Source organism: Helianthus annuus, chromosome 9, assembly GCF_002127325.2.
Source record: "Helianthus annuus cultivar XRQ/B chromosome 9, HanXRQr2.0-SUNRISE, whole genome shotgun sequence".
Classification (NCBI taxonomy): Eukaryota; Viridiplantae; Streptophyta; class Magnoliopsida; order Asterales; family Asteraceae; genus Helianthus; species Helianthus annuus.
The window spans coordinates 180134759-180159668 of NC_035441.2; the positions used below are offsets into that span (position 1 = coordinate 180134759).

The window sequence follows — 24910 nt, forward strand, 5'->3', positions numbered from 1 at the left end:
TTTTTCTTGAGTTCTCTCGGCTGAGCACTTAAATGTTGTTTGAGAAGCGCAAATTCGCCGTCTAAGTCGAAAGAGTCCACCTTGCTCGGTTCCACTATGGAGTCCAAATTTAACTTTCTCCAAAAAGGGTCTATCAACTCCAACGGGATCGTTTCACCTAAGAAACATATCAACAAACAACATAAAACGTCAATAACATTTTGTATGATGAAAGGCTATGATTAGAAAATGTGGTTGGTCGAATAATGTATTACCATTCGTTGTATACGGTTCCAACCGACACGCGCATGGCAACCCACAGCTTGTATACAAACGGCACGCGCATGTACGGTTATATAAAATTAATTTTTCTATTTCATTTACTTCGTCTGATATCAACTCTAGGCAGGCATGTGAAACCTTCTTTAGTAGGAGATTAAATATTGGTTTGTTATGATGACCCAATGTCCGACTCCTGCTTGTTTCAATGCTGCCTCTGATTTTTGTAACCTGGTTTCTTATGAGCTTATCGATAAGTGGTCCCACTTTCTCCAGGGTGTAATTAGAGTCGCCTAGGTACTGCTTCAAAAGGGCATGTTGACCCTCTGCCCTGTTCGTTGTACGTTGACCGAAGTTCAGATGTTGGTCGCTCCAGTATGAAACAAACAGGTCTCTATATGGTTGTAACCAGATTGAATCCAAAAGTTCATAATCTCTGTAATCAAAGTCAAGTGCAGTTAAGACAAGTCAAATAAATACGATTATTAAACAAAAATTATACAAAACTTACCGTCGGTTTTTTGCGTGGCAAGTTTGATCGTATTCGCTCGTACCAGTAGTTGTAGTCATGATCGGTCGTTGAGTTAATTAGCTCGCCCCACTTGTAAAGAAACCTATCCCATTTATCATCTGTTTTAAAGCTTTTCCTGCAATGTTTGAAGATGTTTTGCTGTATGTGCCACCTACACAATGAATGTCTAGCCCTGGGAAACACGGTTGTACATGCGTTCATTAGGGCGCGATCTCTATCCGTTACTATTACACGGGGTTCCATAACACTGTCTAATGAGTGTTTCAACCTCTGTAGAACCCATGTGAAGTTTTCCTGTTTCTCGTTGCTTACGAACGCATGAGCAATGCAAAACGACATCAACGTGGATGTAACGCCGATAATCTGGACTAGCGGCATTTTGTACCGATTCGTCTTGTAGGTGGCGTCTATAAGCAACACATGCGGGAAGGCGCGCCACAACATGTTCGACTCCGGGTGGATGCAGAAAACATCCTCGACCCGTTCGCCGTTTTGAGATGTTCTATGGTAAAAAACAAACCCAACCTTCCCCAACCGGTCGAAAAGTATCTGCATTGGAGTCTCGCCGACTTGTTCCATTCGACCCAATTTGGCCCGAGCGTTGTATATGGTGTTTCTTGTTGAGACATTATGGGGGTTCTGTTCTTTAATGGCAGCAAGAATGTCTCGTGGTTTTATGTTCTGATGCGTCATTTGCTCCACCGTCCTCTCTTCTGATGGAGTCAGCCTCATTAGGGACGGATGACCCTCTGGATACAGAAATGGTTCGTGGTTATGTTTAGCTTCATCAACCTTTAGTTCCCAATAACCTAACCTCTTTTTGTATGCCCCGATCAGTTGGAACTTGCAACCGGTTTTCCTAGTCCAGCTGCGTCTGACCGTGGCTGTTGATTTGTACTCGCCGGCACAATCGCACGTAAGCCAGATTTTTAACGGCTGACCGCTACCCTGTTTATCGTAGATGGTGCGTTTGGTGACGAGGGCGTATCCATTTACGCGTCCAACGTCTCTACACCACTCTACCAATTCATCCATGCTAGCGAATTTCTAACGAAAACACTTATATGTGTCAATTAATGATTAACCAATCGGTTTAGCTTTAGTATAAACGGGTTCGGGTCAGTTTCAGGTTGAACCTGCGAACCCGTTTGGGTTAACGGGTCGGGTTCGGGTCAACATGGTCGGGTTGGCGGCTTGACCCGTTACACATTTATACTATATTATGTTTTTTTAACAATATATTTTACGTCATAAATTAACCCATGAAAGTTCGGGTCGTGTTCGGGTTGTTATGTATGATACGATTTTCGGGTTCGGGTCGAGTTCGGGTTTGTGTAAAAATTTCAGGTTTAGGTCGGGTTGAACCCACCAACCCGCGAACACGACCCGTTGAGCAACCCTAATCTAAGGTTTTAATAAAAACAACATCAAACATAAAAACACTAAAATAGTTAACGTACAACAAATAAGCGTATAATTAAATGTTATACCTGCTTGTTTTGAAACTCACTACGTTCCTGGTCAGCATTTGGACCCTCCGGCGGTCCATCACTTATGGGAGGAGACTGAGAACTATCAGTCGGTGGTCCAAAACTAACAGGAGGGGCTTCAAAATTAACCGGGTGTTGCGATGGATAATAACCAACATAATTAGGCTGAATTGCATCCAAACCCCAACTATCCTGACCTGCATCCGACGCAAGAATGGGATCGAACGGAGCATTCAGATCAAACATGCCCGCTTTGTTATCTTCATTGTTATCATAACTCCCCTGATTCGCCTCGTTATCAAACACATTAAAAAAGTTACCCCAACCCGACATTATAGCGTAAATAATTTGAATACAGAGAAAAATAGAAGAAACGAATAGAAGTTGAATGAAAATGAATGAAATTAGTGTCGTTTATATAGAGAATTTTACAGAATATTACATCGTTTCAAATGATTAACACGCGAATCGAGGAATCTAACGTCGAATCAAATAACTCGCACGAATATCGAGGAATCTAACGTCTAATCACATAAATCGCACGAGAATCGAGGAATATAACATCGAATCACAGAATCTTACGTCTACTCACACGTGAATCGAGGAATAATACGCCGCGTCAAATAGTAATAAAACAATAAAATAAAGGAAATTCATTGTATACGAGCCGTATAGATATATACGACCCGTATAAAGTAGTCGTATACTATATATACGACCACAATATCATCTTATTTACACATGGTTTATACGGGCCGTATAAGGTTATACGGCTCGTATAGAATAAAGTGAGCTGACTCGGCTCGGCTCGGTTTGTAAACGAGCCAGCTCGGCTCGGCTCGGTTTGTAAACGAGCCGAGCTCGAGCTTGGCCTGGCTCGGCTCGTGAGCCAGCTCGATAAGGTTTATATCCTTGATTTTTTTTTGTCCCACATCGCTAAGAAGACAAAAACAAAAAGAGTGTCTCCCCTATAAAAGAAGGTAAAGAAAATGTATAAAGTGAGTTAACTACTTATACTTGCATATTTAGCCATTTGGTTAAATATAATTGCAATTATGGCCCTTAGTCTATGAAAAGATTCATTTTTAGGGCCTTTTAAGTAGTAAATTTTGCGGTTCTTTGTTAGTTCGAGCTAGATCGAGCCGAGCTGAGCTAGCTCGAATTTTAATCAAGTCGAGCTCGAGCCTCAAATCTCAGCTCGATTTGAAATTCAAGCTCAAGCCGAGTCAGCTCGAATTGAGTTCGAGCCGGGTCGAGCTTGGCGCCAAATAGCTTGACTCGACTCGTTTACAGCCCTAGTCAAAATCATATATATTTTAATATAAATAAAAAATCTCAAGTGCACATCATGGTTTAATATATATATTTTAAATTGATTGATATAATTAGAAGGTAGAAATCGGCAAGTGTCAATGGTGTTGTGGACGCCATTTTAAAATGATTGATATAATTAGAAGGTAGAAGTCGACAAGTGTCATGGTGTTGTGGACACCTCAAGATTTAAATTAGTTTTCATGTCCCTACTATTCTTGGTCCATAATATCTAATCTAACTCCACAATAAAATAATGCATTATTTTATTTTATTTAGGTCTCCATAGATCCATTCTATGTACATATATTTAAATTTTCTTTAGAAGTTTAACGTGTTAAATATCTGCTCTTCATTGTTGTTAGGTAGTCAAAACACGTAATTATATTTAGTCGAAGTTACCAATTCAAGCATGTGCGAAAACATTTACATTACAAAAAAAATATTGCTTAACACATTTTCTAATATAATTTATAAGTGTGTATTTAAATCTTTAAAAAAGTTAACAAATGTAAATTATCAGAGAAAAATCAAACCAACTGATAAATTAAATATTATTAGAAAGTTTATTATTAAAAACTTTTTGAGTAAAGTACAATTTGTCTCTCTGTAGTTTGGTGGCGGGAGCAGCTTGCCTCCCCAAACTTTTTTTGTACTCTAGACCAATGTGGTTTCAAAACATCACACTCTGTACCCTTCTGTCAAATGGACATTAGTTTGACCGTTTCACTAAGGGGCAATATTATAATCTCACAACCTCATTTATTCATTCCACCACCATCATCACCATCATTTGCTCGACACTCAAATCACCACTGTCACACCGATAACCACCCTCTCCAACCTCCACTTTTAACTACACACAACATCCAACTCCCCATCGACGTTAACCTATCACCTACCAATAACCACTTCATAACACGTCATACCGCTAACCCCAACACATCTAAATGCCAACTTCAAGTGAAATAAAACTAACTACCTAATCAAAATTTTTGGCTAAGATCAGGGGAAATCGAACTTGATCTCACACATAATTGCATTTTCGATTCATAGATTATTTGTTTTCCTTATGTTTTTCTTCTAAAAAATAGAACCTAGGATTTACATCTTCGAATTTAGGTTTCCTATCATGTGAGTATCGATAATTGTATCGACATTTGTTGTTTTTTGTATGAAAATGAAGGAGATTGAATGACCTGATCATTTAGAAGGTGTTGTCGTTTGGGAAACACATAAACCATGTTTTGGAAATTGATGTTCTCGTTTTTTTTTTTTTGAAAAGAGAACTTCATTAGAAACACACCAACCCGAAAACCGGGCTGGCCAACAAAAACAAGAAACTTACATATTCACAAATTTACACCAGTCGGCCCAAGGAAACCTCCCTTTCTTATACCTATGTTTAAACCAAACAATACTAACTGTCTGAACTTCGCTGAAAAGCTCTTCCACACTGCACCTTTTATTAGTAAATCGGAGGTTGTTCCTGGCTTTCCACAGCAACCAACAAGCAGTGGAAATAACCCCTTGAATCGCCTTCTTCTCCGACTCCGATCTAAGGCCGGAGCGATGGACTTCAGCCAAATCTCTGAAGGAGAACACAAAAAATCTATATACCCGGCACCATAAACTTATCATCTCCCAAAGCTTTAAAGAAAACGGGCACGAGGTAAATAAGTGGGCAACCGAATCAGTTTCGGCATCACAAAAACAGCATTCAGCATTTTCCACCCCAACCCCTCTTTTAGCAAGAGCCTCCACGGTGGGAATCCGATCTAGCTCCGCCTGCCACATGAAGACATTGCATTTTATCGGGACCCAGGAACACCATTCCAGCTAGAGGTGTATAAAAAAACTGGTTTTAGAATCGAAACCGGAAAAAAAACCGAAACTGGTTTTTTTTTTAACCGGTTTTTTTATAACCGGTTTTTTTTTAACCGGTTTTTTTAACCGCCGGTTTTTATACCGGTTACTATTCTTGATTTCAAAAACCGGTTATTAACCGAACCGGTTATTAAAAAACCGGTTAAAACCGGAAAAAAAACCGGTTTTTTTGGGAAAAGGGGAAAAACCGGTTAAAAACCGGTCCCAACCAGTTATACCGGTTATTGTTTTGGATCTCAAAAACCGGTTATTAACCGAACCGGTTATTAAAAAAATCGGTTTTTATTTTGGGTGAAAAAAATCGGTTTTTTTTTTAACTGGTTTTTTAAAAACCGATTAACCGATTTGTACACCTCTAATTCCAGCACATATCGGCTACTGAAGTCCTTCGTCCCGTCAATGATTTTCTTGACCGCTGCCACTGAAAAGGGCTCCGAGCCAGCCCCCATCATTAGGCCTTGAAATTGCAATTACTGTGAAAATGAGATGGGAATTAGAGACAAATTGAGATGGGAAAAGAAATTGCATTCAGATCTAACAATTTTGGCATAATAATTAATTAATTACAACCTCCTTTTAAAGCAACTTGCTTGGTAGTTAAGGATTGGCTGAGGTGACTTTGTTCTAGAAAATCCAATGTTCGTAATTAATGGTTGACCCGATCAGAAATACGAATGGTGGTGATGATGATGGTGATTATGACACCCGACAACTAATCAGTTAATTCGTACACCTTAATAGAATCAAATCACATTAATTATGTGCATTAGACGTAATCATGATAAAATTGAGTCTATAAAAGTCTAGCAAAGCCCAATTAAATGCATAACTTTGCATTTGATAAATAATAGTTTTTATAATATGATGTAGTGATATTAATATACGAAACGGACGTTGGTGATCACCTGGTATATTTTAATACTGGATCATTAAATTATTGGCATTGTTACGTGAATTTGTGCAAAATTGTGTGAAAACCTATAAAATGATAAATAAACATTTTATTGTCTAGCATTCGTGTGTTCTTGTTGATTCAATAATTGACAGTTCTGCACCCAAATTAATTTTAGGTTATGTGTGATTATTTAATTAACAGTGTCTAGTATATAAATTAGGATAAATGGCTTAAAACTCCCTAAAACACATTAAATAAGCCCTAATCACCCTAGATTACCATCCTAATTGTCCAAAAGATACTTTCAAGAGCTAAAGGACAAAACCCCACATAGAGGCCTTCCCTTCTTCCCTCTTTGGCTATGGACACCCATGCCCCCTTTGTCCTTTCCTCATTTTGCTTGTAAAAACCAATTTGCATGTTCTTAGAACTAGTTTCCTCAAGACGATTTCTTGCATAACTATTTTCTTTTACATACTCACTTTTTTCACTTGTTAAAACACAAAAAGGCCTTTTTCTCTCCCAAAAAACTCACACCCACAACTCCTATCCTACAACCTTTCATTTTGTTCATCCAAGTTCATAAAAATTAGGTGTATTTCAACAAGTTTTGAGGTGTATTTGGAAGACAAGGAGCTAAACTTGGAGCTTACATCATCTTCTTCATCTTCCCTAGCCTAGTTCTAATGGTGATGTTTTCATCTTTTCTTGTTATTCTATGCTTATGTGTTGTAAATGTGCAACATGTATCACCTAATGAGGTGTTTTAAAATGGTTTTCTAAAAAAATAATATGATACATGAATTGGGTTTAAAAAATAGTGTTATATGTATGTATACATAGCCGTAGGTATGTATGTATACATGGGAGTATGTTTTGATTCTTCAAAATTTGATTAAAACAATAGTTTGGTGATGTCTTTGATGAAATGGTTATGGGTGTTGCTTTGATGATCATATGATGGTTGATTACACTTGATATGTGTGTGTATGTATATATATTTGTGTGTGTATGGCCATGTATATATGTGTTTATGTTTCACAACCCCCGAGCCCACCCTGGGAGCGGGAGCCGTGAACCAGTCAAGTTGTAGCAGTGTTTATTAAATATGCAGCGAAATTTTTTTTCATCAGGATCGTAGTTAGGAAATAATTTCAGAGTTTATAAAAACACCAAACTTTTAATATTTAAACAAATGGGCTAAAACCCGTATTTCATTCAAATGTTTTTATAGGGATAAACCCAAATAAATAAAACATAAATTTCTTCATTTATTCAGGTATTTATAGCCACTTTATTTAAGCCTTCAGTGCCCATAGCTGGCTTGTATTACTTTATAGCAAGTTACCTGAAACGCGTTTTAAAAAGATTTTACCAGCAAGAAATACTGGCGAGTACATCCCAGTTTAATTAAAACAAGCTTTTATAATTTTACAGTATTGAGAGCGATTACAATGTTTCTATCTACCCAATTACCACCCACGGTACTGTCAATCCCGACTTGTAGTCATGCTACTACTCACAATGTAGTAACAAGTAATATATACAAAACCCCAACATACTGACAGTAATTGTAGAATACATAGACTCAATCACTGTTTAAAACAATTAAGGTTTTGGTAAAACAGTTTGGTAGAAAAAGAGAATGACTCACAAAAAGAGTTTACAAAAATAAGATGTACTCACATTGTTGACTTAGGTAATAATATAGCTTCCTGTTGCTTTTCCTGTTTAGTATCCTATTAAAATTAAACAATGCACACGTGTTAGTAAGATAACCCAAATCACATTAGCCTTACAACACGAGACAGAACTCCAACGAACTGAGTTAGGCAGAGCCTTGGCATGCGTTACGGAGTCCTAGATCAATCGGGTAAGGTAACAAATACGTGATTAGGGTTATAATACTTACAACGAGGCAGAGCTTCGTGTTTTAGGGGGTATTATTCCCGATAATTTCGCACTATAACTTTGAGAGAGAAAAGAATTTTGAGCGACGAACAACTGAGGCCATCGCTCCCTTTTATAGGCTAGATGCAGGGCGGCTCGCGCCCCGCGACTCACTTCTGTCCCTTCCTCGCCGCCCGCGAGGGACCTAGGCTAGGCTCTAGCTTTGGCAGCTCACTTGTATAGGTTCAACGCGTATCAGGACACGTGGCACAAGGGGGTGCCGCCATCTGATCCTTGGTCGCGCTCCGCGAACCACCCACCTGACTGGGTCGCGGCCCGCGAGGGACTTATATATTTTGTTTTATTTGATTTTTGATGACATTAGGGTTAAACGGGTTCAACTAGAGGTCTCCTGGTATAATTTTGGGCATAACTCCTGAGCTCTTAATAAAATTCACTCGCTTTAAGTATAGTAACCCAATTCAACTTTATCAATATGTCACGAGACAGAACCCCAACGTACTTAGTCGGGTAGAGCCTTGACATGCGTTATTGGATTCTAAATCAATCGGACAGGGTATTGACTCAGTGATCAGGGGTTAAAACACTTAAAACGAGGCAGAGCTTTGGGTGGATTACTAAGGAAAGTTATAGAAACTGAGGGAGAGATCGAGAGCAGATTGAAAGGTTGTCTGATGTTTTCTATATATACTTGGAAATGTCCCTTGGAGTGCACACAACATTTAATTTACTCTGATCCTTAGCAATACACATAGACAAGAGTTGGAAATTCTAAAGTGTTAGTTTATTATTATTATTTTATTTAATATATATTATAATTAATTTAACTGCTTCACTTATTTGGCGCTTATAACTTCTAAAATATGACGTTTTATAAAATGATGAATATGCCATTAGAACGAAAATATTTTTATCTACATTTTGGCCTAAGTTTCATTAAAAACGGAGTAAGGTTAATTTATAACGTATTTTTATTATTATAATTATTAAATGGTTCCTACGTTCGCCAGAATACCTCATATTTCTATCGGTTAACTTACTCATGATCTATCCGTTTAATAACGTAAGTTTTTATATATACGTTATCTTGAAAAATGTTGTTCTAGAGAAGTTAATGAATTAGTGATTGTGCATGGTTACATGTTTGATTTTGTGATGTTGATTTTTGTTTGCATGGATTTGATCTTAACATGCATGAATATGAATATGTTGATGGGTGAACTTGGTGAAATTGTTTGATGATGATCATGATAATGTGATTAGATTGTTGAAATTGTATGAGAATAGATCATGATATGTTTATGTGAGGATTTGGTGAATAATGGATTGATATTAAGATAATGTTCAAAACAGATTATGAATGTCTAAAAATGTATAATTTGATGATATGAATTCGTATAATAGATAAGACATGGAATATGGCAAGATCGGTATGATAAGGCATGTGAAAATGCTTGAAGGGTGCTTATTTTGGTGAATTCTTGTATGATGATATTTTGATGATTCAAAACATATTGTAAATAACTCAAAATAGTTGATCAATGAATATGATAACACATGATAAATTGGCAAAGTTTATGTGTATAAGTAGGTGAAAATGCTTGAAATGTGCTAAGTTTGGTGAGTTTTTAGGTGATCTATAATACTTAATCAGCGTTTCTTAAAGAGATGTATACTTTGGATAGTCTTCTAATGCTAGAAGAAATTTTATCTTATATGAAAGTGAATAAAATAGAGCATTTCTTTTCAAAATCGCATATGAAAAGGCATACGACAATGTAAACTGAATTTTCTTATCTCGATTATGTCTCAAATGGGATTCCCCGTGAGATGGTGTGTTTGGGTTAAAGGTATTCTCAAATCAGATAGGTCGTCGGTCATGGTTAATGTGGCTCTGAACTTTGAGTTCAAATATAATAAAGGAATGCATCAAGGAGATCCGTTATCTCCTTTTCTCTTCTTGATGGTAATGGAAGATCTATCGTGTCTTTTATCTAAGGCATGCTTGATGGGGGTAATGGCATCAAGACTCCTAATGGGGCCCTGGTTCTCTTCCATTTTCTATACGCAGGTGATGCCCTCTTCTTAGGAGAATGAAGTTGTGAAAATATTAAAAATATGGCTAGGCTTTTGAGGATTTTTCATGTGTGTTTGGGGTTGAAGATTAACTTAAAGAATTCAAATTTAATTGGAGTCGGGGTGTTAGAAAGGGAGGTGGAAAACACGGCGGAATTTTTGGGGTGTAAGAGCGGAAACCTTCCTTTCATGTACTTTGGTATAATGGCTGGGGCTAACATGAATCGGTTAACAATTGGTATCCCATTGTGGAGATTATCCAAAGGTGCCTTAGCTCTTGGAAGGCCAATACACTATCTATTGTGGTTTGGGTTACACTTATAAATCCATTTTAGAAAGCCTCTCGATTTACTATTTTTCTTTGTTTAAAACCCCTGTTAAAATCTTGGATATGTTGGAGTCAATGATGAAGAGGTTCCTTTGGGCCAGAAGTGATGAAAATAAAAAGATACATCGGGTTACATGGGACCAAATGGCTTTACCTAAAACGATGGGTGCTTTGGTTGGGTATTTGCAAGCTTAAGATAGTTAATGGCTCGTTTCTCGCTAAGTGGGTTTGGAGATATAGGGTGGAGGCTCAAAACTTATGGAAATTGGTGGTCGATGCTTGTCACGGGTCAACAAGGAGATGGGTGGTCCTATCGCCTAAACAAGCTCTTATGAGAGTTGGGAACAATATAGTTAGGATGGAAAACATACTAATTTCAAAGGTAATTAAATACACAACCTCATGAAAGGAGCCTTAGGCAAGGGTGATAATATAAGACTTTGGGATTAATCATTGGACTGGGGAGGGGCCGCTAATGTTTAAGTGTCCTTATCTATTCTCATTGGAAGTTATCAAGTCATGTAAAGTGGCGAATAAACTTGTTCAGCAGGCTGGGGTTGAAGACTCGTTCAACAGTGGTATGGATCCCAATCTTCTGCACTAAAAACTTGAAGAATAGCAGGAGGCATCAACTTTTTTCCTCAGTCAAACTTGTGACCCATTCAGAATCATGGACTTGGCTAGTGGATAAGTTAGGTAAGTTCTCTTTTGTCACACCCTGGCTTTGCGGAAGCGTGGTTAATTTTGGTGTGACTTCTTAATACCATAGCTTAATCATAACAAAGCTATATGAAATAAAAACCACGCAAGATCATCCATAGGATTAAGTTTTAAAACAATCGCGACACAACATTGTCTTAACGGAAATTACATCCTAACAACATAAACAGTGTTCAAAAGGCACAACACCAACAAGAAATAAACACAGTTTAAGAACTGTGACTCGTCCAGGAAAAAGTCACATCCCTTAAACTCGGATGACCTCGTAACCCATATGCAGCGGGAAAACATGACATACCGCGCCAGATCCTTAATTCCCTGAAATACATGTAAGTTGGAAAAATCAACAAATAATGTTGAGCGAGTTCATGTGTAAGTGAGTAAGTAAAACCTTTGTAAGTATAAAAATCCTGGTATGTAGCAAATAAGGAAAAAGAGATCACCAATGGTTTGCAAGGCCATCGATATGTGTGAAGTGCAAGTAGGAAGACTCAAACCTAGCAGATTTGTGCGTTGGGTACAAAGTCACCCCGAGGTCCGTTATGCTGGGGCTGGGCTCACTACACCCAGATAGATCTACCGCTCCTGCCCCTCGGTCCTACCCTGAGGATTAATGGCCTCAAGTTTCCGCCTACCCACTCACATGATCTTAAGTAGTAAACCTCCTTATGCTAACCATACCATGTATAAAGTATTCGTAATCAAAGTAACATGTATTTCACCCCCGCAGTTTAGAAAACTGAAAACAGTTAAGAGAAAAGGGGGACATGAACTCACAGTGGTGCGTCTCTACCAAGTATATCTCCTGATCAAGCAGCTGTGCGATGACCTACACGTACTAACTCTATTAGACGGACGGCCGTGCCTTAGCTTCATGGTTTAAGTTTTTGGGAAATAGTTAGACAACTATTTCGTGTTTACATTTTGTAAATACTTGGTAATTCTTTTCCTTCCCAAGGATGGGGGATTTAATACATGTGCGTTCGTATAATTTCGAAATATATTATTAAGTCTCACTTAATATATATTTTAATTCTAACTCCAAAATATAATTATTTTTCCCAAAAATATTATATTTTAATACATATGATTTTCCCAAAATAATACCTTGACAAAATACGCGTTCATGCATATTTTCTTAAAATGCGTAAGTTACGTTTTAAAGATCGGGTGGTATTAGCTATACCGTTGTAACTTATTATTTATTATGAAGGCGTTCGTATTATTTTGGAGCCGTTACAATTGGTAATATTATTTTTACCCTAAAAATAATATTTGTATATTTCACAAAATAATCATAAACACATAACAAGTAACGTTATGAAAAACATATATACTAAATATATATTTATCACGTTTTATTTTGTGAAAATCCCACCTCCGATATTTTGTAAATAAAGTCGTGGCGAAACTTATATGTGTAAACAAGTCAAAAATACATGTGTAACACTAGTGATGAAAATACTTTTAAGTGTTAGGTTTTTAGAAAAATTTCGCCAGAGTTTCCCCTGTAACTAGAGGTGGCCACGCTTTCAAGCGTATCATTTTCTTTTAAAATTCAATTCAACAATTTTCTCATTCAACCAAAACAATTTTCCAAAGCATCAAACTAGTCAATATATATGTAAATCGCAAAAGTTACATGAACTTGTAGTTTATCCAAAAATATGAAGTAAATCCCATTACTTCTGGTGGATCTTGCATAAATTAATCCGGTTTCGTAAGAGCCTCGTTTTTAAAGAAATTCCATCTTTACAACTTCTTGTAAAATTTGACAAAACTAGTTCTTTGTCGAAACTTAGTGTTACACAAGTGTTTACACACTTGTGTGTTTAAAAATCATTCTTGTTCATGTAAGATCCAGTTTTAAAAAATATGGTTTCTTTAACACTCGGTCCTTTGAAAATACCGTTTGTAGATCCGTAGATCTACTAGTTTGAACACTATTTCATAAGTAAAATCGTTTTTACACAAGTTCATGTTTAGTGTGTGGTAGAGTTTTCATCATTTAACCCTTTTTACACTTGAACAAACTCTATGTCATGTTTCATGAACATGACCAATCCGGGTTAGACGATGATCCGAGCTACCACAACATAGATCGGCACTAAATTGTTACACAAAACAAATCCTACAATATTTACACAACCCTTGTGCTTTTAACCAACATCTTTAACATTTTAGTAGACTTTTAACACATCAACTTGCAAGTTCTTGAGTTTTAACCGTTACATTTCATTTTAACCACTTAAAAATAGATCGAGAGGGCGTTTATAACAACTTACTACTAGCTCGAGGCTAGGGAAGATTCTAGTCGAAGAATGGGTGGATAAAAGCAATAGGGTGAGGTTCTTCACGTTCCGAATGCACCGAGCTCCTTTGTGTGAGATCCCTAACACTTGTATACACTTGAAATAGCTTGATCAAGACTCGACGATGGATGGATGGTAGAGGGGATGTTCGGCCGAGAGCTTGGGGAGAGGGGGAGAGGGAGAGTGTGTGTGTTGTGAGTTGAGTGATGGAAGTTATGATGTGCAAGTGCTTGATCTTATAGGCAAATTTCAAGTCCATTAACCAAAGGATCATATGCTTGCTAGATATTAGGCATTAGTGATTAAATTAATCACAAAAAGTACAAGGGTGTCCCCCAAGGGGACGAGTTCGGTTAGGGGGGGGGTTACCCGGTTGGTTTTCAACTAAACGTTAAGTATTAGTTAAGTTAAGTGAAGGTTAACTCGGTTACTGATGTGTTATGCATTATAGCGGGTGTTAGGGTATTCAGGGACCCTAACTGGCTCAGAAAAAGATAAACAATGTTATTGGCAATATTTTTATGTTCCGGGTATAGTCCAGTTGTTCGGTTGGATAGTGATCCGTTAAAGCGCTTAACAAAACTTTAAAGTGTCGTTATTACTATTTTTAGTGACACAACTTATTCCCGACACTTTGGAAAGTGTCTAGTAATATTTTTCTCATGTTTTGGCACTTTATTAGTTAGCTAAATGCTGAATTATTATTTAAAGTGCTGAATTTTTGTACTTAAAGTACGTTTTAGGCACATCCGGTTACTGTAATTATCTCCTAGTGACGCAGTTCTATAACCCTTACATCCCTACACTCACCACTAGTGTAGTAACTATCTCTGGCTCATACAGGCCTTAGAGGCAGTGCCTGCCTGGTGCTGGCTATATCAGCATGTTTAGTAGGTTATCCGTTCATTGTGCTACTGTGCTTTTGGTGCATCAAGGTTGTCACTAAGGGGCTGTAAGCAAAACATGGAGTGACAGCAAGTAAAGTATGATGCAAGTAAGTACATGTATCAGCATTCAAGTAGCAGTTTATCCACAAGTTCAAGTAAGCACAGTAATTAAGCAGTAATTAAGTCGTACGGATACCTGGTTTAGTGAGGGTTGTCACATCTTTGGCTTCAGTGAAAAAGCAAAAGCTTCTGTTCGATGAGGTAGAAGTTAGTAGCAATGTTTTCTTCAATTGGAGTAAGTGACTTCTCTCAAAGTGTAACATTTTTATATGGAGGGTTGCTTCAAACCGTATTCCCACGAGGAGGGCCTTAGCTAAACGTAACATTCCTATTTCGGATCTTAAATGAGTTTATTTTTTGTGGTGAGTTAGACGAATCCATTGACCATATCTTTACAGCATGTGAAACTTCGATGAGGGTTTGGTAACAGTTCAACAGTTGGACTCATCTTCGAGCGATTTTTGCTTTTATTTCTTGGACCTTTTGGAATTATATAAACACTGGGAACTAATAAAGGAAGAAAGAAATGTGGTACAATGGCTTGTCATGTTGGTTTGCTGGAATATTTGGAAATCTAGGAACGCGAAGATGTTGTCGAATGGCAATGGAATGAGTGAAGACATATTGGGAGGCAACAAGTCTCTCAGATTTCTATGACTTAAAAATAGACGGAGGCTTAAGAATTTAGTTTGGAATGATTGGTGTAAATATCATTTGTATATGTTTTAGTTTGTTGTAGTTTTTTGGGGCCGACCCTTTCGAGGTTTTGGTTTGGTTTCTAATGAAGCTAACTTTTCAATATATATATATATATATATATATATATATATATATATATATATATATATATAAAGAGTATTGTACAAAATGGCTTAACGTACGCTACGTACGTGATGTGAAATCGCATGTTATAAAATAGTATGGATGAAATCGCATGTGATAATTTTGATGAAATCGCATGTTAGTTTTTTGTAACAATTTTTCATGTGGTAATTTTTGATGAAATCGCGTGTTAAAAAACCATGTGAAATTGTTACAAAAAACCAACATGCAATTTCAATGTGGGATGAAGATCTGACGGCTGAGATGATCGCATACGTAATGTAGGATAAGGGCTCTTGTACGTTAACCTAACTATATATATATATATATATATATATATATATATATATATATATATATATATTGGGTGGAGTTATTGTAAAAAAGACCAAAATTGTGAGAAAGGTAAGAAAGAATCTCAACCATTAGTTTAAAATTAATTGAAAAGGGTATGATTGTAAATGCATTAACAAATTCAAATATGGTAATCCTTGATTTAAGGATTTGGAGAGAGAAAAACCTGGATTTTAGGATTTATAACCGTCCATAAATATAACACCATTCAGTGCATGTTCATACATGGTGTTTTAAATATAACACAATTCAGAAAATATAACACTATTCAGCACAAAAATAACACCATTCAGCACAAAAATAACACCATTCAGCAGTAAAATAAAAAAAACACTATTCAGTACAAGAATATAACACAATTCAGTACAAAAATAACACCATTCAGAGCATGTTCATACATGGTGTTTTTAAAAAATATAACACCATTCAGAAAATATAACACCATTCAGCACAAAAAAACACCATTCACACAAAAATAACATCATTCAGCACAAACATAACACCATTCAGCACAAAAAAACACCATTCACACAAAAATAACATCATTCAGCACAAAATATAACACCATTCAGCACAAAAGAAACACCATTCACACAAAAAAAAACATCATTCAGCACAAAAATAACACCATGCATTCAGCACAAAAAAAAACACCATTCAGCAGTAAATAAAATAAACACCATTCAATACAAGAATATAACACCATTCAGTAAAAGAAATATAACACCATTCAGAAAAAGAAAAAAAAACACCATTCAGAAAAGAAAAAAACATCATTAAGAAAAGAAAAATAACACCATTCAGAAAAGAAAAAACACCATTAACAAAGGAAAATAACAGATGGAGATGAACATGCCGGTGAGATTTGTTGTTTTCGCCAGAAATTTTTGCCAATGATTCGACGGTGATCGGCTCCGCTGCTCGCTCCTCCACTCGGTTTTACCAGGTAACAATAAATTACGGCGAGATTGTTTCTATTTCAAACACGATTCTAAATCGCCTTCATCTTGTTTTTCAAATCTGAATCGAGCACGAATGTGTTAATTGTTGCCGGATGACATAACAGAACTAATATCCACCGTCCGTTCTCTGATTGATGTTTACGTTTTCTGTTTGCAGGGAGGAAGAAGAAAGAGAGAGAAAGAGAGAAAATAGGAACATATGATAGAGAGAGAACGAAATTGTAGGGATTTTGATTTACAAAATGAAGATAAAAAGACGCAATTGCCCCTAGATATTTCAATTCAATCCAAATTAATAAAAAAATTTACATTTTGGTCCCTATTAATCTAAACCATTAGATCAAAAGATCTAATGGCTGAGATTCTTTCTTATCTTTCTCACACTTTGGCCCTTTTTTTACAGGATCCTAACTCTCTCTCTCTCTCTATATATATATATATAGTGAAAGTGTAAAATACAATATCCCTTAACGTACAATACGTACGATATAGTGAAATCGCATGTTATAAAAAACATGTTGGAAATCGCATGTTGGCTTTTTTATGAAATCGCATGTTGTTGTTTTTTTTGTAGCAATTTCGCATGTTGATAAATATGATGAAATCGCATGTTGGTATATAAAGCAATTTTGCATGTTAGTTTTTTAACATAAATCGCATGTTCAAAATTGAATTCGCACCAGATCGGACGGCTGAGATGAGCGCGTACATATTATACGATAAGAGCTATTGTACGTTAACCTAACCCTATATATATATATATATATATATGGGAATGTTCATTTGAGAAGAAATTTAATGTGAGAAGAAAAAGAAGAAAGGGCATATTAGTAAAATACTATTTCATTTATAACTCATATCATTAAGTTTTAACTCTTTAATTAATTAGTCAACTAATCATTAATTATCCTACATATAATCTACAAAATCTACACATATCAAAATTATCCTACACACCTCAAAATATATCTTACACAACTCGTAATTTATCCTACACAACTAGTAATTTATTTTACACTTTAAATTAAGTTGATTTTTTAATTTGAAAAAAGTATATATTTTGAAAAGAAGTTACAAATTTAATTTAGTTAGTTATTAAAGGGGAAGAATAAAAATTAATGATTTTTGTAAGTTTACCAATTAACCCTTATATTAAAATTAAATGCAAATATTAAATGAATTAAAATGAAGCATTTTTATTGGTTGAAACTTCTTCTTTTTTCTTCTTACAAAAAAATTCTTCTCATTTGAACCCTCCACTATATATATATATATATATATATATATATATATATATATATATATATATATATATTATACATATAAATAACATTTGTTGTGCAAAAGAAGTCTTTACCCACAATTAACTCTTACTTACGGAATACCATTGAAAACTATAACCAATGTTGTAGAAGGCGCTAGGCGTTAGTCGGGCGGTGAGGTACCGCATAGGGATTAATCGGGATTAATAGGGATTAATCGGATTGGACTTTTTAAGTATAATTTTACAAATTTATATATATATATATATATATATATATATATATATATATATATATATATAGACAACTTTATACTTTTTATTAATAAATTTACAAGTTTAGGAGATAACTTTATACTTTTTATTAATAAATTTAAAAGTTTAGGAACCATATGTAAAATAGTGAAAGATAGAGGGGGTTAAATGTTAAAATACCTAAAATGAAATGTTAAAATAGGTTTATAAGTAATATTTGGGCTGTAAAACAATGAGCCAGATTCAAAAATGGGTCAAATTTTGTGTTTAATGGGCTGTAAAACATGGACCGATTAGTCCGATTTTGACTGCCTGGGACCGATTTTGACCGCCTAAGACCGATTTTGACCATATCCGCCTAATTGGACCGATTAGCTAAAAATTAGTCAGTAACTCACCGCCTAGCGCCTAGGCGCCAATTAATCAGCCGCCTAGGCCGATTTCTGCAACATTGCCTATAACCCACCTTGTTAAAATTTATCTTTGTTCTCAATTTAGGAAAATTTGACCTACCTTGAATAGACTTATCTTTGTTCTCGATTTAGGAAAATTCTGACTTTTGTATATATTGAGAATAGCGACTTGACCTTTATTTTTTTAACGGTTATCTTTTTACACAAATAATTCTGAATTATTTTTCTTTTCCAGGTTTAAACCTGTGACCTCTTTTTTAAAAGGCATGTGACTCTACAAGTGGATACCCTACATACTTGAACTTTGTTACACTGGAGAAATTTGATGACTCGTTGTATTATATGGTAAAATGAATTGTAGTACTAAGTTTCCCCTTTTTGTATCTTCATGTTGAACTTTACAATTAAATGTACATCTTCATCTGATTAGATTCATCAGAAAAAATCATTAAAACTGATAGAACTATTATCAGCTAATCAACTTTTTTTATTTTAATTATAAAGCTAATATTATAGAAATAAAAAAATATATATAATGTAGATTGACGAACGATATATATGTAGCTTGCAAACGTATACATATGAGGTATATATTTGTAGTTCACAAGCTACATATAGCTTGTCGATCTATATATATTATTTTTAGTTTCTTTTAATTTCATGAATAATAGTTACATATAAAAAATGATTTTTTTTATTAAAAGTGGTTTTCTGAAATTTTCTACTATAACTAAACTTAAATGTAACTAACTTAGGTTATGGGGTGTGGGGGTCATGGATTGGAACATTATTTCCACATAAGATCATTAATTAAATGGTATACCATCCCCCTCCTTGATTGATGGTGGTTACCATGGATTAAACCACGATTACCACGACCCTCCTATTTGATAATTTTAAGACAAAAACAAATTAACAAAAATAAAGGGGATAGTGGTTTAGGTCATGACCACACCCTTAGGGTAGTGGTTTTGAATAATGGATTAAAAATAGATGATGTGGTGCCTATATGGAGGGTCATGGTGATCATGAGGGTTATGACCACACCCTATAGCTTTATCCTTAAGTTTTTATTATAGGCCTTAATAGGTAACAAAGTTTTGCATGTATATCTCCATCTATATAAAAGTAAACTCGTATGTTAGTGACTAAGTCATAAGTTTCTTTTAAGGGACATTTTTTAACGAAGTGATGTCTCATTCCAATGTTGCAAAAAATGTTGTCAAGTTGGATTTATGTACATCATATTGTCTTCGAAAGATTTTCAATGATTACCTATCCCTTTTTATAATTATTTAGACGAATGACGTCGTAATCTTGTCATGGATTCAAAATTTATGTGAACTGAATCTATTCAATTGTAAATCATTAGGATGGCCAACTATCAAAGCCACAAAAAACCTTGTAATGAGTATACTGTTTTTTTTTTTTTTTTTTTTTTTTTTTTTTTTTAAATAGTTATATCCGATCATCATAATTAAATTCGTCAAGGTCAAGGGTCATACTAATAAAGATCTTGATGTTGGTTACACTATATCGCTTTTCGGTTTGAGATGGGTGCAACGAATTGCCTTTTCAGTCAATCATCATTGTTGGAGTTAAGAGAGAATATATCTAGTATATGCTTATTTATCAATGTTAAACATTTTGAATATATAAAAAAAGCCAAACTCAAAAACGCAAAATAAAATATAAAATACTCGTTGAAACTAACTTGAAAACTATGATGTATACAGACATATATATAGACATGTTAAAATTGTTTAATCCAATCAACCTATCTCGATTTATTAGTTTGAGGCAAGTTACGTATAATTCAGTACCCATATAAAAAACACATTAATATATTGTCACAGGTACATTTCAATACACACATCCAAAACACATCAAAATATTATCACATGTACAATTAGTTTGGGGCAAGTTGCGTACAATTCAGTACACACATCAAGATATTGTGACACGTTTTCTTACTATTTTATGCTTTTATGAAATAATAATAAAAAATCGCCGTTTAACTCGATGTGTACAAAAAACCCATACTCAGAACCGAACTCGATAAAAAAAATCTGAAACCGGTTATTTTGTACCCGGATATTTTATACCCGTAACCGAACCTGACCCTACCCATAGGATATGGATAGGGTATACATTTTGAGCTCACTACATGCACCTGAAACCGTACCCGGTTTATACCAAAAAATACCTGGAATTGGTCATACCCTATATCCAAACCCAATTATACCCTACACCTGGTACCGGTTTTTTTAAATACCCGATAGAATACCCGAAGTTTAAAGTATTCTTTTATGTTTGCTTTACATCTTTATATTTAAGTTTTTTTTTTAAAATGCATATTAAAGCAAATAATTTGTACTTAAGTAAATTTATGTTATTGTAATTTATTTTAATTATTTTTACAAATTACAAACCAAATCTAATTTTTAATCGAATTTTATTTTTGTGTAAAATAATAATAAAAAAAACTTACTTTTTAAAACTGGGTATTAATACTCGGGCCCATACCCGGTTATACCTGAACCCGATCATAACTTACCCGAATACATACGGTATAATTTTCCCCTCAATACGCGTACCCAAACCTACCCAGTTTCTCCCAATACCCGGATCCGGGTATTATAAAAAAACCCGATTTTTGCACCTCTACGTTTAACCATTATTATATATATCAAATGATAAAGGGATATTGAACCAGTTAATTTAATGGGTTTTACGATTTAGCCACTAAAGTTTTACTTTTTCTTTGAAAATCTATCGGAACATCCATGGGTAGTATTTGGGTTTTATTGGTGAAGGAGGTCGGTTACGCAAAAGGTGTCATCTGATATGTGCACATCCATTACAAGATGCGTCATATTTTTTATTTCTCTTACTTTCGTGTTATTTACAATTCAGTAATTTTCATTATATGTATTCATCTATATATATATTCTAAAGTTTAGTTATATGTTCTATTTTAAATCCAAAATTTATGGTTGTTTTAAATGAGGTCATTTACATATATCCCCCTCCTAAGATCATTTATTACATATATACCCAACCCATAAAATCAATTACATATTTCCCCCTTTTAAACCATACATATTACATATTTACCCATTTTATTAAAATCACTCCTATTGAATTACTATTTTACCCTTAATGAACTTATTAAATGATTATACATTTTTCCCCTTTCTAATACCATTACTTACATATTTTATGATTTAATGTGTATTATAATTGTTTACAAATAAGATATTAACCTAATGATATGAATTCATTTTTTTATAAGCCCTGCCTATTTTTTTATAAGCTTCTGCCTCTGTTATGTGAAAATTGAAAGTTTTGCTTATATATAATACGTCATAGCTCTTAAGCATTATTTTTTTTTAAAGAAAACAGTCATGCGACCATGGTTTAAAAATTTACTTTTGCTGTAAAACAGTTTTTTCAATATTATTTTGAATGTTTAAAACATGACAATTACATATTTACCCATTTTATTAAAATCACTCCTATTGAATTACTATTTTACCCTTAATGAACTTATTAAATGATTATACATTTTCCCATTTCTAATACCATTACTTACATATTTTATGATTTAATGTGTATTATAATTGTTTACAAATAAGATATTAACCTAATGATATGAATTCATTTTTTTATAAGCCCTGCCTATTTTTTTATAAGCTTCTGCCTCTGTTATGTGAAAATTAAAAGTTTTGCTTATATATAATACGTCATAGCTCTTAAGCATTATTTTTTTTTAAAGAAAACAGTCATGCGACCATGGTTTAAAATTTTACTTTTGCTGTAAAACAGTTTTTTCAATATTATTTTGAATGTTTAAAACATGACAATTAGATTTCTGAAATAGCATTACACAAAAAAAAAATGGAAATTTAGCTCCTGCTTCAAAACAATTAAAATGTTGATGATCGAACTAAGATTTAGGCTAAAGAAAAATTGATTACGACTTGAAAAAAACAAACGTATATTGTATAACAATATGTTTTTTATATAAGATATTTTAGATAATCAATATTTTAACGTAAATTATTAGTGTAGTTAACTAAAATTTAAATATATAATGGGTCGGTTGTAAAAAATATGTAAACTAAAACTTAACCAGTAACTAGATATGTAAAAAGGTCACTTGTTTTATAAAATGGGTATGACCGTTTTTTTTTCAAAGAAATATTTTAAAGATTTTATCACAACATATAGAGTATTGACTAGATTGATTTTGAAGTTAAGAGATAAGAAGTTAAGAAAAAGGGTAAAAGGGTAATTTCATAAAGAAAGGGGGAAATGTGTAATTGATTTTAAAGATTGGACAAATATGTAATAAGGGCTTTTAATAAGGGGATATATGTAAAAATTCCTTTTAAATGCACCAGCCTATAAGAATCCTATTAATTTCATTTAATTTACTTAATAATCACAAGTTACATTACTTTAATCATTTGGGTCAAAAACAATTCCAGTTTAATAATCACAAGTTACATTACTTTAATTAATTCCACAAAAATAATTCCACAAAAATAATTCCACAAACCCTAGATCATCTGATAATAACAATAAGAAGAAAGCTCCGGTCGCACACAAATCTCCGGTATTCGACTGCGATTGCTTCGATTATTACATGAACTACTGGTTCCGGTGGGACACGTCTGTTAACCGAGAGCTAATTCATCAAGTAATTGAAGCTATTGAAGAAAACTTTACCAGTAGTGAACAGGTTAACTGTCGCGGCCGTAAACCTAAGAAGAAAGAGAAGGCGAGTCATCGGAGGTTCGCCGGAAAAGCTTTAAATCCTCCGCCAGAGGTTTCGGTTTCGCCTCCGTATGACATCTCATTAGTTGAAGAATGTGCAAAGGAAGAACATGAGGTAGTGGAGGAGTCGCCGGAGACGGATGCAACGGCGAGAAGAGGACTTCCGGAAGTGAAAGGGTTGTTTAACTGGCGTTTGTGGGGACTTTGGAGTCCGTGATACTCATCCTTCGCCTCTCAATATATGCTTTCCAATCCATAATTAACTTCTCCCTAATTGAAGATCTTCATCGATTAGGCACACAACTCTCAGACATATATCTTCGATTGATCTCCTGCACAGGCTCGCCATCAGGCTCTCCATCAGTCGGCAACTCAATTGGAATCGTAATTAACTTCTCCCCAATTGAAGATCTTCATTGATTTGGCACACAATTCTCAGACATATATCTTCGATTGATCTCCTGCACAGGCTCTCCATCAGGCTCTCCATCAGTCGGCAACTTCAGTTGGAATCAAAATGGGTCATTTACTTGCTCCTTTAATTACACATCATCCTCCAACTCTCCAGCAACCTTTAAGTGCAATATATATATTTCTAAGATGAAAATAATGTATGGTAATGAAGATTTGGAGCAGCAAGAGGTAAAAACAGCCCGAATTTTTCCTTTTATAAGTTCGATTCGTGAGTGTTAGTGTGTGTGTTTATATTGATTAAGGTTTCATCAATTGCAATGTGAGGGTTTCCAATCGGTGTTTATACAAATAATATTGAACCCACTTTTTATGTATGTGTATGCAGTGTGTAGTATGGGGTCTTGCTTACCTCATTCAAGGAATAACAATGAAAGACAGGGGTCATTGATTTTGAAAAACTCCGCCTCTTTGTTCGCCTTCTTCCTGATTTTAAGTTACAGTGAGTCAATTTCCTTTTTCTGATTCTAATCGATTAAGAACTATACGTGATTAACCAACAAATTGTGTTGATTTTATGTTTCTATTGCAGTATTTGGATTGAATTGACTGTTGCAATTTAATAATCGTCAGTTATAGTTCGTTTTTTGAATATAGAGAAACACTGACTTATTTAAGGTGCTTGATTTGGGTGAATAGTAGCAATATAAACTGCTATTGTAGTTTGGTGTGATATTCAATTCAGTATCATCAACCTAATCAAATTGTGCCCTAAACATAGAGTAAATGTGTTCACCAGCAAGGTAATAATATGTACTAATTTTCAATTATCATTGACTTCTAATAAGGAAATATAGCTATTAGGTTATGTCAAGGTAAACATAGTTTATAAAGAATATGTTGCAGAATAAAGTTAATACAACATTTTAGTAATAAATAATTAGCTGATAGTCAATAATAATTTTAGTATGCTAATGTTGTTA

The 24910-nt window shown here is 34.6% G+C and overlaps 1 protein-coding gene across 1 annotated transcript; it reads left to right on the top strand.

The window, feature by feature from the left end:
- Window positions 1-23385: 23385 nt before the first annotated feature.
- Window positions 23386-23733, top strand: LOC110876886. The gene has a single exon (XM_022125044.1). The coding sequence runs from the start codon at window positions 23386-23388 to the stop codon at window positions 23731-23733; it is 348 nt and encodes a 115-aa protein (XP_021980736.1).
- The last annotated feature ends 1177 nt before the right edge of the window (window positions 23734-24910 follow it).

Bases quoted from the DNA above. Each gene is read 5' to 3' on its own strand.
- LOC110876886 (XM_022125044.1), top strand. From the start codon at position 23,386: ATGAACTACTGGTTCCGGTGGGACACGTCTGTTAACCGAGAGCTAATT.